Source organism: Chlorocebus sabaeus, chromosome 21 (genome assembly GCF_047675955.1).
Source record: "Chlorocebus sabaeus isolate Y175 chromosome 21, mChlSab1.0.hap1, whole genome shotgun sequence".
NCBI classification, from domain to species: domain Eukaryota; kingdom Metazoa; phylum Chordata; class Mammalia; order Primates; family Cercopithecidae; genus Chlorocebus; species Chlorocebus sabaeus.
The window spans coordinates 125403379-125420992 of NC_132924.1; the positions used below are offsets into that span (position 1 = coordinate 125403379).

Consider the following 17614-nt stretch of genomic DNA (forward strand, 5'->3'; position numbering starts at 1 on the left):
GAAACAGGCAACAACAAGGAATAGTACAAAAGTTAAAACAAGAGTAAGACTACTCTGTTGCACATGAGAAGACCTCACCTGGCATGGACTCAACTAAATTCACTTTCTGTACTAAGCGAAAACTATGTTGGTTACATATAAGTCAGTCATTCAGAAAGTAAAAAGATGGAAAAAAATTAAAGAAAGAAAGTAAAAGGGGCCGGGCACGGTGACTCACGCTTGTAATCCCAGCACTTTGAAAGGCCAAGGTGGGTGGATCACTTTAGGTCAGAGTTTGAGACCAACCTGGCCAACATGGTGAAACCCCGTCTCTACTAAAAATACAAAAATTAGCTGGGCATGGTGGTGGATTTCTGTAATACCAGCGACTCAGGAGGCTGAGGCAGGAGAATCGCTTGAACCTGGGAGGTGGAGATTGCAGTGAGTGGAGATCGTGACACTGCACTCCACCCTGGGCAACAGAGCGAGACTCTGTCTCCAAAAAAAAAAAAAAAAAGCAAAAGGATGGTTCAAAAATAAGCCAAACAAACGCACAATAAAAGAAAGCATGAGTATTATTTGATTGCAAAGCAAAAAATTTTAAATGAAACAAGGGTTTAATTGTTATTTTTTGGTTTATTTACAAATGTTTGATTTTATCATTGTACTCTGACCCTGCCAGTTAACTGTAAGTGCAAAGAACCTTTGCTTTACACATTCCAGAAAACTTCTAGAGAAGGCTGAAGACAGGGAAGGGCAAGTGCCCAGCAGTGTGGGGCAGAAGAGGGGTCTCACTGTAGCCTGAATATTTTGGGCTGTCCACACTTGCTCCTAAGTCCTCCAATTCCAGTCCCACAGGTAGCTGGGCACCAACCAGTTCCAGAGCCTTTAAGAATCTAGGGTGTATGTTGGGCTGGTTCTCACCTCTTGCCACTGCTGGCTTTCTTATATCTCTAAAGTCAGGTACGATGGGTCCTCAACTTTCCAGGACCAAAGTCTTGCTGTTGTCACCTTTTCTTTTCTCCACATCCTCAAGGTTTAATATTGTTTTAAATTTATTTTTCTTTTGAGGCGGAGTTTTGCTCGTTGCCCAGGCTGGAATGCAATGGCGTGATCTCAACTCACTGCAGCCTCCGCCTCCTGGGTTCAAGCGATTCTCCTGTCTCAGCCTCCAGAGTAGCTGGGATTACAGGCATGCGCCACCATGCCTGACTTGTTTTGTATTTTTAGTAGAGATGGGGTTTCTCCCTGTTGGCCAGCCTGGTCTGGAACTCCCGACCTCAGGTGATCTGCCCACCTTGGCCTCCCAAAGTGTTGGGATTACAGGCGTGAGCTGCTGTGCCTGGCCTAAATTTTTTTTTTTTTAAATTTTTGAAATAATCGCTAAAAATTGTTTTTGCCTTGGTTTTAGTGGGGCTTTGGGAAAGAGTGAGATTAGATAATATGTTTAGTCCATCATTTAAACAGTTAAAACACTTCTAAAGCACTTTAACTGGAAGTCAGAGTTTACCTTATAATAATGTTCAGAATCCACAGAAAGGGAGTATGCTTTATGATCTTGTGTATATGAATAACATAGAGAAAAAAAAAAGTACTCAGAAGGAGAAATAGAAAATTTAAGCACAGGCAACGATACTGGATTTGGATAAAACATTTAAGTTTCAACTTTATATATTGAATTCTTCATTCTATAGAGACTATGCTTTTCAATGCAACAACCCAAGGAACATTAAAAAAATAGGTCATGTAATTTACATTGCACAATATGGAGATTGTGCGTTGTTTTAAAACTATTGTTAGGATCTGGGAACAATTTTACTTTTATCAAAACCATATTTAAACTGTGAAAAATCTTAGGAGGGAGTAGAGCTATTCTGATTGAAGTTTGGGGTTTGAGACTGGACCTCACCAGGGGTCTCAATCTAAAGAACTTCTCACAGGACACAGTTTGAGAACACTAGCCAGGCGTGGTGTCATGCACCTATCGTCTCGGCCACTCAGAACGTGGAGGCAGATGATTGCTTGAGGCCAGGAGGTCAGGGCTGCAACGAGCCATGATTGCACCACTGCACTCCAGCCTGGGTGACAGAGGGAGACCCTGTCTCAAAAAAAAAAAAAAAAAAAAGATGTAAAACACTGTTTTAAGATGTAACAGTTCTACTTTCAAACACAAATTAGTTGACCTTAGGGTCATTACCTTCTGCTTAAGACACATGTTTGGAAGAGGAGTTTCAATGATATATATGTGTTGAGTCAACAATAGGTTAATTCTCCTGACTTTGTAGAGCTGAAAAGTCTACATATTACTGCTGTTGAAAGATAGGAGCAGCTAACAAGTAAAGTGAACAAGTCTTTGTGCAAGGACTGTTTAAAATGTTTGGGGCAGGCTGCGCGTGGTGGCTCAGCCTGTAATCCCAGCACTTTGGGAGGCCGAGGCGGGTGGATCACCTGAGGTCGGGAGTTCAAGACTGCCTGACCAACATGGAGAAACCCTGTCTCTACTAAAAGTACAAAATTAGCTGGGCATGGTGGCACATGCCTGTAGTCCCAGCTACTTGGGAGGCTGAGGCAGGAGAATTGCTTGAACCCAGGAGGCGGAGGTTGTGGTGAGCCGAGATCGTACCATTGCACTCCAACCTGGGTAACGAGCAAAACTCTGTCTCAAAAAAAAAATAAAAAAAAAGTTTGGGGCAAATAATGATATATCGTATCTACAGAGAGAAGCATTGGAAAGATACACAGGAATAGAAGGTGGATAGAAGGCAGAAATGGGGTAGAGTAAGACTTCTTAAGGAATACCTTTTTATATTGCTTTGAATTTTGAGCTATAACATATTCTTTGTTTAAAAGGCAGAGGTGTAATTATTGGTAGTGCTTTATGCAGCTGTTGACTGGGTCTGCTTCCGTGGCTTCCTCTTCTGTCTTTCCTGATTTCTGTATGAGAAAAGGTCTCAGAAAAGTTAAGGGACCCGTGGAAGGTGGGATGAGTTTGAGAACATGACTGGCAATCTGTAAGTATAGTTTATGTGTTTTTGAGAGTAGTGCCTACCTCCATCATGCTAGCTTTTGGAAGGAGTGTTAAAAAAACCAAGGGCTTTTAATGTAAAGGTGATGGTCTTAAATGCTTATATACATGTGTTTGGGAAAATTGGATTAGTGTAGTTCTTCCCATTTGGGATAAAATATATATGTGGAAGAGACGATATGAAATTTTAGCATAGAGAGGGACTTTCAGTGTAGAAACAGGAAGGAAATTATTCATCAGGAAAATAATTGGTAGATCTGATCACCTAGACTGTTTAAATATTTACATTTCAGAAAATGTAGAGCAAGGTAAACAACAAGCGGGGAAAAATTAGCAACGTTTGTGAACAAGCACAAATACCCTCAGTATATAAGCATTCACACAAATTGATAAGCACTAAAACTCCAGTAGAAACGTGATCTAAGGAGAATTCATGAGAGAAATAGAGATCACTAGTATACAGAAAAATAATATTCAGTAGTAAGTAAATAAATCACTGCACGATGAAATCCTACTTCTTTTGAATTAGGAAATATTATCCAAAAATGGCAACATTTAACACTGAGGTAGGGATTATTACACACATTTTAGAGATGAAGAAACCAAGGAATGAAGGGATTAATTTACTTGCCTGAAATCACATAGCGGGTGCTGGGATTTGAACCTAGCATTGTGGCCCTATTAAGCTGGCCTCACATTATAAATATATAATGTTTTCAAGCACTTTCAAGCTTTATTATACATCTGTTTATGGCAGTAACTATACATCTTCATTTTTGATGGTTGTATAGAATATTGTTGAATGGATGTAATATAATATAATTTAATATATCCTCTATTTTGAGTGTTTCCAGGTTCTAGTGTTTGTTTTGCTATTATATTGCTTCCCCGAACATTTTTTTGTGTGTCTATCTTTGCATACATGTAAAAATACTTATGTTAGGTAAGTTCCTAGAAAGGCACTATTTGGCTAATAGGGTGGGTATAGGCATTAAATTTTTTGATAGCTAGTGCGCCCTTTTATAATGGCTCTTTAACCCTTTACTATCACCTGTGTATAATTTACCACCACCTTCAGTATTGGCACCAGTTTTGAGTGGCTTTGCATTAAATTTGTAGGTAGATTTAGTAATATTCAGTATTTTTACAAATATTGACTCTTCCTTATCCTGAACCAATTGACCAGAAAAATATAAAAAAAAGAAAGGACTCTTCCTATGTAAGATTCAGGTGTGTCTCTATTTGTCTGCTTGTATATAGAGAGTTTATTTAAAGAGCAATGTTATTTTTAAGGGTAGGAGTAATAGCTTATTCATGTAGTTATGTAGTGTATTCTTAAGGGTAATATTCTGTTGCTGTTGCCATTCTGAGTGGGATGTTTTAATCCATTATATGTTCTTATTGTTAGATAGAGAAGTTGTTGATTTTTGTCTCTTCATTTAGTAACTGGTCATCTTTTTGAATTTTTTTATTGCTTTTAGTTTTTCACTTAATTTCCTTAGTTATTCCAGGTATACAGTTATCATCTAAAAAGAATGAAATTTGGCGGGCACGGCGGCTCACACCTGTAATCCCAGCACTTTGGGAGGCCGAGGTGGATTGCCTGAGGCCAGGAGTTCAAGACCAGCCTGGCCAACATGGTGAAACCCCATTTTTACTAAAAATACAAAAATTAGCTGGGCATGGTGGTGCACGCCTACTCGGGAGGCTGAGGCAGGAGAATCACTCACACCTGGGAGGTAGAGGTTGCAGTGAGCCGAGATTGTGCCACTGTACTCCAGCCTAGGTGACAGAGCAAGACTCCGTCTCAAAAAAAAAAAAAAAAAAAAAAAAAAGAATTAAATTTTAATCTCCTCCTTCTTCCCAAAATCTTTTCCTTTACTCTGTTCTTTTTGATTTGTAATATCTAGTTCTTCCTAAACAGTGTAAAATCAGAATAATGATAGTAGATCTCCTTGGCTTAATTCTGGCTTCAATAAAGATTCTTAAGTGTTTCATTTTATTTTGGTTTGAGATTTTTTTTTTCCCCATCATCTCTTCCTAAGGAATCTTTCCCTTTTTAGCTGAAGTTTTGTACTTTCTTTATTTTCCTAGATTGAGCCTAGATTTTTTTTTTTTACTACTTCTGTTTTTTTTTTTTTTTTTTTTTTGAGCTAGAGTCTCACTCTGTTGCCCAGGTTGGAGTGCAGTGGCGCCAGGGCCCAAGCGATTCTTGTGCCTCTGCCTCCTGAGTAGCTGGGACTACAGACACGTGCCACCATGCCCAGCTAACTTTTTGTATTTTAGTATTGAGATAAGGTTTTACTATGTTGCCCAGGGTGGTCTTGAACTCCTGAGCTCAGGTGATCCAGCGCCTCACCCTCCCAAAGTGCTGGGATTACAGGCGTAAGCCACCACACCCAGCCTATTTTCACTACTTCTTAATTGCATAGTTGGAATTGAAAAGCATTTCCTACATTTTTTTTCATAGAGTACCTACACACACAGGGTTTTAAATAATAAGATAAAATTGCTGCGTTTGGTAGCTGGGCTCTGTGGCTCACACCTATAATCCTAGCACTTTGGGAGGCCGAGGTGGGAGAATCCCTTGAGCCTAAGAGTTTGAGACCAATCTGGGCAACACAGGACGACCCCTCTCTACAAAAAATAAAAATAACTTACCCGAGTGTGATGACATGTGCCTGTGGTCCCAGCTACTTGGGAGACTGAAGTGGGAGGATCACTTGAGCCCAGGAGGTTGAGGTTGCAGTGACCTGTGATCACACCACTGTACTCCAGTCTGGGTGACAGTGAGACTGTGTCTCCAAAAATAAAAATAAATAAATAAAAAAAGGACATATGGGTTCTTTCTTCTGAACTTCTGACCAGTATTAAACTTCAGTATTATAGATACATCTTGCTAAATGTGGGTGGAAGGAGGTTTTGGTAGAATGTGACAGTGAGGTTGGGGAGCTTGCATTATATAAAAATGCTACAGGTGACTTCATGTGATATAGTTGAGGTCAGTGAGTTTTAAGCTGGTTGACCACCAGAACCATGCGGGTGAGGGAGGGTTATTAAGAACACAGATGCCCAGCCTTCTCTGGAGATTCCCATTTACTGAATCTCGCACAGCCCCTGGGAATCTGTTTCAGGAGTTCCCCAGGTGATCTGGTCAGCCACATGTGGCTTATTGTTTCTCGATGCCTACCAAGATCTTAAACTTGCCTTCCAGGTAAAGTCAGCCATGATACAACCAGAAAACTCAATCTGAAGTCCTGTATCGGATAGGTAAACATTCTGAGGATCACTTTGAGGACCTGGGCCATGTCCATCCGCCTCCCCATCCTCAGTCTGAGTGCGGCTCAGTGATTAGTACAGTGCCTGCTACATTGTTTCTAGCTAGTAAACTGGTTGAAATAGGGAAGTTTCTTTTTTTGGTAAATGGTGTCTTGAGCACGTGCCATATTTAAGAATCATGTTTTGCTGTTGCTTTTTTGGTCCCGCTCTTCATGGCGTTGAACTGTGATGTTATCATGGAACAGGCCAGTCTAGCATTGAATTTTCCTGGAAAGAATTTGAGGATGCGTCCTTTTTAGATGACATCTACTGAATTATATTTAATAGATTGTCATTGAAGTTTGGGATGGATGAGGCTGTGTCGGTGCAGATTTTATTAAAATTTTAAATTTGAATGTCTCTTAAATTTTGTTTGATGTTTGTTACGTTATGATTATTCAAAGTAACAAAACTTCAAGTGTATTTGATACTATTAATGTATAAGGAATAGTCCAGGAAAATGGAAAGATATTACATTAGGATAAAATGATCTGAATAATTTGTGCTTTTGCCAGTGTTTTTTAAAATAACTTCAGTTCTGCTAGGAGGGTAAGGATCTTATAGTAAGTTGTTAGCACATGAGAATATTAGGGCCAGGCGTGGTGGCTCACGCCTGTAATGCCAGCACTTTGGGAGGCCGAGGCAGGTGAATCACAAGGTCAGGAGTTCAAGACCAGCCTCGCCAACATGGTGAAACCCCATCTCTACTAAAAACACAAAAATTAGCCAGGCATGGTGGCAGGTGCCTGTAATTCCAGCTGCTCAGGAGGCTGAGGCAGGAGAATTGCTTGAAACAGGAAGGCGGAGGTTGCAGTGAGCCAAGATCACACCACCACACTCCAGCCTGGGCAAAAGAGCAAAACTCCGTCTCAAAAAAAAAAAAAAAAAAAAAAAAAATTAATTTCCTCAGTCATGAAAATCATCATTGGCTTAATGTCATTGATACTTAAGGTACCCGTGTGACTCTGACACAGAGGCCTCCTTCCAAGATGATACTGTCTAAAAGAACGATGTGGCTCCAGAATCTGAATGTTCCAGCAGCTGCTTAGTTGAATTTTAGAGCTGTGGGCCTCACAGCGCTCAAGTCTGTTTTTGTAGTCTGACATTTTCCTGCTGTGGGCCGTCGTTACGATTTCAGGGTACAAAACTTTGGGATGGAAATGAGGCATAGTTGTTGAAGGCCTATCAGGTATGTCCTAGATCTACCATTTGTTTCATACATTTCATTCTCACCACTATACAAATTAAACTGTCCATGGTGTACAGTGGAAAGAATGAATGCTATCACTTGGGACCCAGAACACATTGCTTGTTTTTTTCAACTTTTCAGATTTTTTTTTTTTTTTTGGAGACAGGGTCTCGCTGTCACCCAGGCTAGAGGGCAGTGGTGCAGTCATAGTTCACTGCAACCTCGAACTCCTGAGCTTAAGGGGTCCTCTTGCCTCAGTCTATTATCCCCATTTTACAGTAACTGACATACAGATAGGTAAAGTAACTTGCCCGAAGATACACATTTGGCAAATAGTGGGGCTGGGATTTGAACTCAGTATGGTGCCAAAGTGCAAAATATGAAGATGATATAACAGCCTCAAACCTAGCACCTAATTTTAATAAATGTTAACATTTTACCATATTAGTTTCAGTGTTTTTTTGTTTTTTTTTTTTTCCTGAAACCCATTACACATAGGCCACTGCTTCTGCTTAAGTAGGAAATTGTAGGAGATGTGATTTTTTTTCTGGCTCCATCAGATTCTTTTTCTGACTTTCAGCATCCTTCTTGCAAATATTGGTCCTTCCCCTAGCAGTCTGACGATGATTACCTTTTTTATAACTGGTGAGAATACATTGTGCAGTTATTTCTGGAGTATTTGCCATGTGCCAGGCACTGTGCTGGGGGTGTAGATATAACTATGAGAAAGGACCCTGTTCTGGGCAGCGTGTGGAACTCGTAGTCTAACAGTGTGGGAAGTTGGATTTATTTAAGCATAAGGTGCATCATTTTTGTAGGAAGGAGCTGATGTAGCTTGTTAAAGACACAGATTTGATGATTTTAGTGATTTCTGGTCTGCTTGTTGGATTCTGTAGGCATCTTTAGCCTTGGGTTAGTAATTCACTTATTTATATGTATTTTCTGGAATATAATTCCAGATGTTAAAATTGGGAAGGATCTGGAATTCTAAAGGTCAGACTCTGTTGCCTCCATTCTGGGTTGAACTCCACCTTGTAGGTGGAACCCTGGAGTGGAGTTGTTGTGGGTCCACTTGGCCTCGTACTCTGTTTGCAGTTCTTGAGTTGTGGAACTGGAGAGGGCTTCACATGGTCTTACCTCCAGAAGCTCCTTGTAGGGCCTGAGGAGTCTCAGGACTTGGCATTGCCCTGGCTCCTGTGGGTTGAAGACCTCAGATCCTGTGGAAGTTCAGCAGTCATATGTGATTTGAGGGGAACTGACTTTTTTTTTTTTTTTTGGTCTCTTATCCATTCACTGTGTGTTCAAAAATAGTAAAATTAGCATATGGTAAAATATATTTAAAAATTGTAAAATTAATTTATTAGAATTTGGAAGTATTACCAGATCAAAAATTTAATATCAAGCATCTTGAAATAATTTTTAAGTAGAATGAATGAATAAAGTTAGTTTCAACACTGCTAGTATTAGCTAGCATTATTACAGAATGACGGCTTGGTTGTCCAGACGTTACTGTTAATTAGAGTAATCCTAATAAGAAGGGAAGCGCTGATGAGTCTTCTCAATTTACTTACCGCTTTTCAACTTTATTTCCAGCAGATGGTTCTGAGTGGTGTTTTTTTTTTTTTCCACCACCCCCCCTTTTATATTTAGGAGATTAGCAAATGCTTTTGGAACAGATAGTAGTATTTTGGCATTTGTTTTAGTTAAGACTTTTGGAATCTATCATGCAGTGTCTTGACAGAAAATGGGCTCCTTCTGAAATGAGATGATAAAGAGATGCTCTTGTCAGATGATTCTCAGGAGACGGCAGTAGCTGTTTCTTAGACATATGCCATGACATTTTAAGAAAATTATATAATCATTTTCTAACCGCCGCCCCCCACCCCGCAAAGTTCAGGAAGTTTGTATGAAAGTTCTAGGAAGTAAGTATACTTCTTAGAGAGCCAGCATTGGAATTAGCCTGCATATGTAGATTGGAGTTCTTTTTCTGCAGTTCACTAGTGTGGGCAGTTTAATCAACTTCTCAGCACCACCCTTTTCTCATTTGCAAAACAGGGATAATTTCTACTTTCTTCACAGGGTTTCTGTAAAGATAGAGTGTAAAAGCACTTTTAAAGTTATTAGGGATGCATAAATGTAATTTATATGTTAGTATATATGTCTTTTTTTTCTACTAGAAACAAGCAGAATATTTTAAGTTTTTGCAAAACTGCTTTCTTTGAAATTAGTGTTTGATTCTCAGTGATCACAAGTTTTTTCTTTTTTAATTTCAAGGAGTATTCTGAGGCTTGATATTTTAGGACTTGGAGAGCTTATAATGAAAGACATTAATCCAATATAGACGAGAGTATTATTATCTAAACATGTGTTGATGACTTTGTGCTTTTAGGTATACCAAGCTTGGCTACGCAGGCAACACTGAGCCCCAGTTCATTATTCCTTCATGTAAGTAAAGCTCTATCCTTGGGTTTATAAAGGTTTGTGTTTCTCAGAATTGTTCTAAGTGTTCTGATTCTGTTTTTCAAGGCATATTATGTACTTATGTACTTACCATCTTCTTTTAGAAGACCGTTCTGGTTATCCACAACTTTCTAGTCCTTTTGTTCCATTCTGATAAAGCCCTTGTCACTGTCATTGGAATCTCAGCTTGGGTGGTCAGCAGGGTCCGTTTATTCAATTATAAATGCCTGAACTGCCTAGAAAAAGTGTATCTGGTCGTTAAGGTTAATTTGTAATTTTAAGTACGTACAGTCTGTTAGCTTAGTAACTTAATGGACTGAATATCTCTTGTACTACACTATTCACTCTATTGAAAGTTTTTTTTTTTTTTTTTTTTTTTGGTGGAAATGATAGGCCTGGTGACTGTTTTTATTGTGTTCAGTAGTGTTCTATTTTTGTTTAAGTTTTAATCAGTAGAGAATAAGTTTAACAGAAGTGTCCTTGCAGTTTGACATGGGGCGTTCTACTCACTCACTATTTCCTGTAGGAGTCTTCCCGAGGTTAGTCAGTTGTTAAAGGATGGGATTCTCGGCTGGGCGTGGTGGCTCACGCCTGCAATCCTGGCGCTTTGGGAGGCTGAGGCGGGTGGAACACCTGAGGTCAGGAGTTCGAAACCAGCCTGGCCAACATGGTGGAACCCCGTCTCTACCAAAAATTCAAAAATTAGCTGGGTGTGGTGGCGGGCACCTGTAATCCCAGCTACTCGGGAGGCTGAGGCGGAGAATCACTTGAACCCGGTTGGTGGAGGTTGCAGTGAGCCGGGATTGTGCCACTGCACTCCAGCCTGGGTGACAAGAGTGAAACTCTGTCAAAAAAAAAAAAAAAAAAAAGAATTCTCTGGAACTATCTATATTTCAGGTTATTATTTGGAAACAGTTTGCTGAAGAGTAGGATGTATTCATCAAGTGTAAGTGAAATTCTGTTTTCTACATGTAGCTCTCATAAGATAAGTTGTGATTTTAGAAATCGTAAGTTTTTAGGGGTATGATGTTGTAATAACAGGCTTTGCGAAGAGTGAGGAACTTGGAGAGGGAAAAAACAGCTGGAGAGAAGGTGCTTGATTCGTGTTTATTCAGGGGAGGGCTAAAGCGGTGTTTGGTGAATGTGGGTATTCACATCACTAGAAAGTGGACTCCAGATTCTTTGGGAACATTTAAGTAACCTCATTCCAGTTCCTTGCATGCTGAAAAACTGGCCATGAATGTGATTTTCTAGATGTAAACGCGCTGCCGTGAATGGGTTATCGTGATGACAGGCGTGATTGGTCTGCTGTGTCCTCATTTTGAATTCGTAAATGAGTGTCTTAGTGTGCTTGGGCTGCCATAACAAAATACTAAAGACTGGGGAAATTAATATTATCGTAGTCTGGAGGTTGGAAGTCCAAGATCAAGGTGCTGTCAGGGTTGGTTTCCGGTGAGGCCTCTCTCCACAGCCTGCAGAGGGCCGCCTTCTTTCTCTCTGTGTCATCCCATGGTCTCATCTCTGTGTCAGTGTGTGGGGTTGCTGGGGACCTCGCTGGTGTCTCTTTCTCTTCTTATAAGGCCACCACTCTTATTGATGGGGCCCCACATTTACCCTAACCGCCTCCCTAAAAGTTTCATCTCCAAATGCAGTCACATTGAGGGTTCGGGCTTCAGCATAGTGAATTCTGTGGGGACATGGTTCAGTCCATGACAATTGGTATTCTGTAGGATGAATCAGTCTTTTGTGAATTTCATTAATGTGAATGCCCCAGAACCTGATCATTCCATGCTGAGTTGATAAATTGAACTTCCTGACTTTTCAAAGCAGAAGATTAGATTTTAACCTTGTTAAGTGCAACAGCTATAAAAGGCTGACCTTGCACCTTTTGCTTTAATGTGTTGCCATTTAAAGCTGTCAGTAGCATTCAGTTGGCTGCCCCATTTAACCTGTCGTCATTAATAGAGACGGGAAGCGAAGACAGTTATTATCAGGATTTCATTCACTGTCAAAAAGCAGGAGAGCTCTCAGACTGTGGCTGTCAGAACCTTAGCAGTCACAGAAGCTGGGAGGATAATACAAATGTCAAAGAGGTGGGAGTAAAAGAACAGTTACTTTGTTGGGCTGAGTTTGTTGCGAGAGATGGAGGCCGCAGGAGTCAAGGTTAGAAGATGTTCGGGCAGAAGTGAGATACTGAGATGTGGAAGTGAGGGCCTGGGTCACTGTGGACAGTTAGCCTGCTGCATGTCTTGGGACTGGGAGTGGAACCGTTTTGTGCAAGTGTGTGGATGTGTGGTGAGTGCTGGAGCAAGACTTTCTCTGCTGGGCACGGAGGGGAGGCACTGTAGGGGTGTGGAGAAGCAGGGGTGCTGTGGAATGGTGGGGAGAGCGCCAGGAGGTGGAGATGACCTGTGGAGAAGGGCCGGGTGGCGAGGGACTTGCAAGTGTCCTCTTAAGGAATTCTGTTTTTGTTTTGCATACCAGGAATTTTCAGACTGTTTTTGAGGCTTCTCTCTGGGGCCTGGCCCACTGGACTAGAGAATCCTCAAGCCCTATCCTTGCCTCCAGGGACATCTCTGCTTGTGTCTGGTTTGTTGGAACTTCTGTGCAGAATTTGCTTGGTTGCTTGAAGAAAGTTTTTCCCTACTTTTTTTGTTAAGTTGTTGGAGGATATCGGTGGTCCTGCCACAGCTTCAGGCAGAGAATGTGTGGTGATCAGAGAATGTGTGGTGTAGAAAGAGGCTGGAGGAGGAGCAGCGAGGGGCTAAGAGAAAGGGCACACATTTTGGAAATTCGATATGGGAAGAGTTCAGGTGTGAGGAAGTTTAAGACCCAGGGAAGAGAGTTAGGCTGCAGTTAGAAAGTATAACAACGGGCGCCGTGGGTCATGCCTGTAATCCTAACACTTTGGGAGGCCAAGGTGGGCGAATCACCTGAGGTCAGGGATTCGAGACCAGCCTGGCCAAAATGGCGACACCCCATCTGTACTAAAAATACAAAAATTAACTCTGCATGGTGGCGGGTGCCTGTAACCCCAACTACTCGGGAGGCTGAGGCAGGAGACTCGCTTGAACCCGGGAGGTGGAGGTTGCAGTGAGCCGAGATTGAGCCGAGAGTGAGGCTGTGTCTCAAAAAACAACAACAACAACAACAACAAAAACCACACACACACACACACACACGCACACACACACTCCATGCCATGGACTCACCACCAAGGATGAACACATCAGCATTACTGCATATTTCGTCTCTGTATCAGAGTAAATGAATAAATAATACATTATAGGTCGAGTATCAGCCCCTTCTTCTTTCCCTCTTTCCTCTGGTGGATATTTTCTGATTGTATTTCTATTCAATTTTTATCTGTATATAACATGTACAAATATACATTGTTTTGTGAGTTCAAACATTTCCAAAATGGTATCACACTGCAACTAACTTTCTCCGTGGTCTTTAAAAAAAGAAAAACCCTCAATATTATGTTTTTATCATGTATCAGTTCTGATACATACAGATGTACATCAGAGTTCTGACGTGAATATACAACAATTTTTTTCCTTTTGGGTATTTTTCACATTTCTCTGTTATATAAAATGGTGCGGTAAAAATCTCCTTATGCATATCTGCTAGTTTCCTGAGAGGAAAGAATCAGAAATTGGATTGTTTTGTCACAGAGTGTACACCCCTTCATCCTTAGGCAACACCTTATTAGGTATTGCCATGTTGCTCCTCCAGGAGGCTGTCCTGATGTATATTCCATCGGCAGTGTGTGAGAGTTTCTGCTTCATTCATACATCCTTGATAATTGATATTGTTTGACTTACATTTTGGTCAGTCTAATGAATGTAAAACGATGGCTCATTCAAAAAATTTCTGTTTCTCAGATTACTGGTAAGGTTCAGCACCTTTCATTGCCTGTTCATATCTTTGCCCATTTTTCTATTGCATTTTTAAATGGAATTACAGGAACTCTTTGTAGAGGTTAAATATGAACTTTTTGCAGACACTTTTTTATTCTAGGGCATTTTAAAAAATTATCTTTTGTCATCTGGAAATTTAAAATTTTGATATAGTAATACTTTTCAGTCTTTTTCTTTTATAAATTGTTTCTATTTAAAAAATGCATTTCTGCTCCAAAGTCATAAAGACTTTCTATATTTTTTCTAAGAAAATTTTAAGTTAACTTCTGAGTATGGTGTGAAGGAGATAGGTAATTTCGTTTTCCATGTGGAAGGCTGGTTGTCCCAGCACTATTTATTAAAAAGTGTGTTCCCATTTGGCATACCTCCTTGATCATATTGAGGTTCCATTTATGCTTGGGAATATTTTCGGTGTCTTTATTTTGTTTCATTGATGTACTTATCTGTGTTCCATACTCACAGTGTTAAATACTATTACTTTATCATATTTTAATCTAGTGGATTCAATTCCTACTCATTTTTTTTCTCAGAATAGCTTTGGCTCTTTAGAATCAGCTTAAGTTCCATGAAAATTATAATGGGGTTTTGATGATTATTATTATTTTTATTTTTTTGAGATGGAGTTTCGCTCTTGTTGTGCAGGCTGGAGTGCAATGGTGTGATCTTGCCTCACTGCAACCTCCGCCTCCTACGTTCAAACTCAGCCACCCGAGTAGCTGGGATTACAGGCGTGATCCCAGCTAATTTTTGTATTTTTAGTAGAGATGGGGTTTCACCATGTTTTCCAGGCTGGTCTGGAACTTCTGACCTCATGATCCTCCTGCCTTGGCCTCCCACAGTGCCGGGATTACAGGCGTGAGCCACTACACCCAGCCTTGATTATTATTTATAGATTTTTTTTTTTTAATTTTTTTGGAGACGGAGTTTCTCTCTTGTTGTCCAGGCTGGAGTGCAGTGGCATGATCTCGGCTCACTGCAACCTCCCCCTCCTGGGTTCGAGTGATTCTCCTGCCTCAGCCTCCCCAGTAGCTGGCATTACAGGCATGCACCACCACGCCCGGCTAATTTTGTATTTTTAGTAGGGATAGGGTTTCTCCATGTTGGTCAAGCTGGTCTCGATCTCCCGAGCTCAGGTGATCCACTGGCCTTGGCCTCCCAAAGTGCTGGGATTACAGTCGTAAGCCACTGCGCCTGGCCTATTATTTATAGATTAATTGGGGAAAAATTTGACATCAAATTTGACTTTCATGGATTGGAATTGAGTATTCCTACCCTTGAAGACGGTATATGTGTTTTATTGTTTATTTATGTCTCTTGTGTTTTTCAGTAATGTTCTAATGTTCTAAAGTTTTTTTTTTTTGTTTTGAGATGGAGTCTCATTCTGTTGCCTAGGCTGGAGAGCAGTGGCACAATCTCGGCTCACTGCAACATCCACCTCCCAGGTTCAAATGATTCCCCTGCCTCAGCCTCCCGAGTAGCTGGGACTACAGGTGCACACCACCATGCCTGGCTAATTTTTTTTAGTAGAGACGGGGTTTCATTATGTTGGCCAGGCTGGTCTTGAACTCCTGACCTTGTGATCTGCCCATCTCAGCTTCCTAATGTGCTGGGATTACAGGTGTGAGCCACTGTGCCCGGCCTTAAAGTATTCTTTAAAAAGCTCTTACAGGATGGGCGCAGTGGTTCACGCCTGTAATCCCAGCACTTTGGGAGGGCTAAGGTGGGTGGATCACTTGAGGCCAGGAGTTAGAGACCAGCGCAGCCAACATGGTGAAACCTTGTCTCTACTAAGAAATACAAAAATTAGCGTGGTGGCACACACCTGTAATCGCAGCTACTTGGAAGGCTGAGGCATGAGAATCGCTTGAGCCTGGGAGGTGGAGGTTGCAGTGAGCTGCATTTGTGCCACTGTACTCCAGCCTGGGCAGCAGAGCCAGATGCTGTCTCAAAACAACAACAGCAACAACAACAACAAAAAAGCCCTTACAGTCTTACACAGAGGGCTGGACACAGTGGCTCACGCCTGTAATTGTAGCACTTTGGTAGGCCGAGGTGGGAGGATTGCTTGAGCCCAGGAGTTTGAGACCAGCCTTGGCAGCATAGTGAGACCTTGTCTCTACCAGAAATAAAAATAAATTGGCTACATGTAGTGACACTCATCTGTGGTCCCAGCTACTTGGGAGGCTGGGGTAGGGGGATTGCTTGAACCCAGGAGACTGAGGCTGCAGTGAGTTGTGACTGCCCTGCTGCGCTCCTGCCTGGGTGACATAGTGAGACCTTGTCTCAAAAACAAGCAAAACCCCAAAACAACTCTTTACATAGTTTTTGCTAGCTTTATTTTTAGGTACCTTTATGTTTTTGTTGCTGTCATCAAAATACTTTAAAAATTATATTTTCTAATTATTGCCAGCATATGGGAATGATACTGAGGTTTGTAAGTTTTTTTTTTTTCTTAAATCCACAACCTTTACTGACCTCTCTTATTTGTTTTAATAGTCTGCAGATTCTTTAAAGTTTTCTATGCAGACTATTGTATTGCCTTCAAATAGTGGTTATTTTGTATCTTCCAATTCTAATACTTTGTGTTTCTTTTCTTGATCTTGCTGTGTTGACTAGAGCTTCTATTAAAATAATGATCAGGACTGGAGACAGCAGGTGCTTTTTGACTTTCTGACTTTAAAGAGAATGAGATTTTATTATAGTACTCTACTAGTGATTACTGTAGGTTTTTGCAGAAATGCTTTTTCAGATTAAAACAGTGCTCTTCTATTCCTAGTTTACCCCGAGGGTTTTTTTTTAAGAATTAAAAAAAATCATGAATGACAATGAGTATTGACATGTAGTCAAGGCTTTTCTGTTATTGAGATGATCATATGGTTTTGGACATTTGTGCTTTTTTTTTTTTTGAGACACTGACTGGAGTGTAGTGACATGATCATGACTCACTGCAGCCTTGACTTCCCAGGTTCAAGAGATCCTCCCACTTCAGCCTCCCAAGTAGCTGGGACCACACATGGGAGCCATCATGTCTGGCTAATTTTTAAATTTTTCATAGAGATGGAGTCTCATTATATTGCCTATGCTGGTCTTGAACTTCCTGGGCTCACGCAATCCTCTCACTTTGGTCTCTCAAAGTGCTGAAATTATAGGTGTGAGCCACCCCACCTACTCTTAATAGGAGGAATTACTTTAATACATTCTCAAATATCGAACAGTTATTTCTTTTCTTTTTTTTTCTTTTTGTAAAGATGGGGTCTCTCTTTGTTGCCCAGGCTGGTCTCAAACTCCTGGCCTCAAGTGATCCTCCTGCCTCAGCCTCCCAGAGCACTGGGATTATAGGAGTGAGCCACCGTGTCCAGCTTGAACAATTATTTCATTTTTGGGATAAATCCTACTAGGTTATGAAATATGAAGTACATGCTGAACTGTAATTGCAAATATTTATTTGAGAACTTTGCGTCAATATTCAAAAGTGAGATTGAACTGCAATTTTGATTTCTTGTTTTTGTCTGGTCGTGTATCAGGATTATATGGGCTTCATAAAATGAGTTTGTTAGCTTTCTTTTTTTATTCTCTGGAACAGTTTGAATAAGATAGGAATTGTTTATTCTTTCAAGCTTTAGTAAAAATATATAACAGTCTTTTGAGAAATATGCTGGATTAAAAAAATGACTCTTGTCGTGTCTCTCAACTGTTGTAGCAAATGTTCTGAAGTATCTG

At 40.6% G+C, this 17614-nt stretch overlaps 1 protein-coding gene across 8 annotated transcripts in view; it reads left to right on the plus strand.

The window, feature by feature from the left end:
- Positions 1-17614, plus strand: part of ACTR3B (actin related protein 3B) — a 95356-nt gene that overhangs the window by 13413 nt on the left and 64329 nt on the right. For 6 of the 8 annotated variants that reach the window (XM_007983561.3, XM_073009524.1, XM_007983563.3 and 3 more), the window contains exon 2: positions 9901-9956. The exons of the other annotated variants lie outside the window; for them this stretch is intronic. In XM_007983561.3, the coding sequence (XP_007981752.1) occupies positions 9901-9956 (56 nt within the window). The remainder of the gene's footprint in view (positions 1-9900; positions 9957-17614) is intronic. 8 annotated transcript variants of the gene reach the window in all.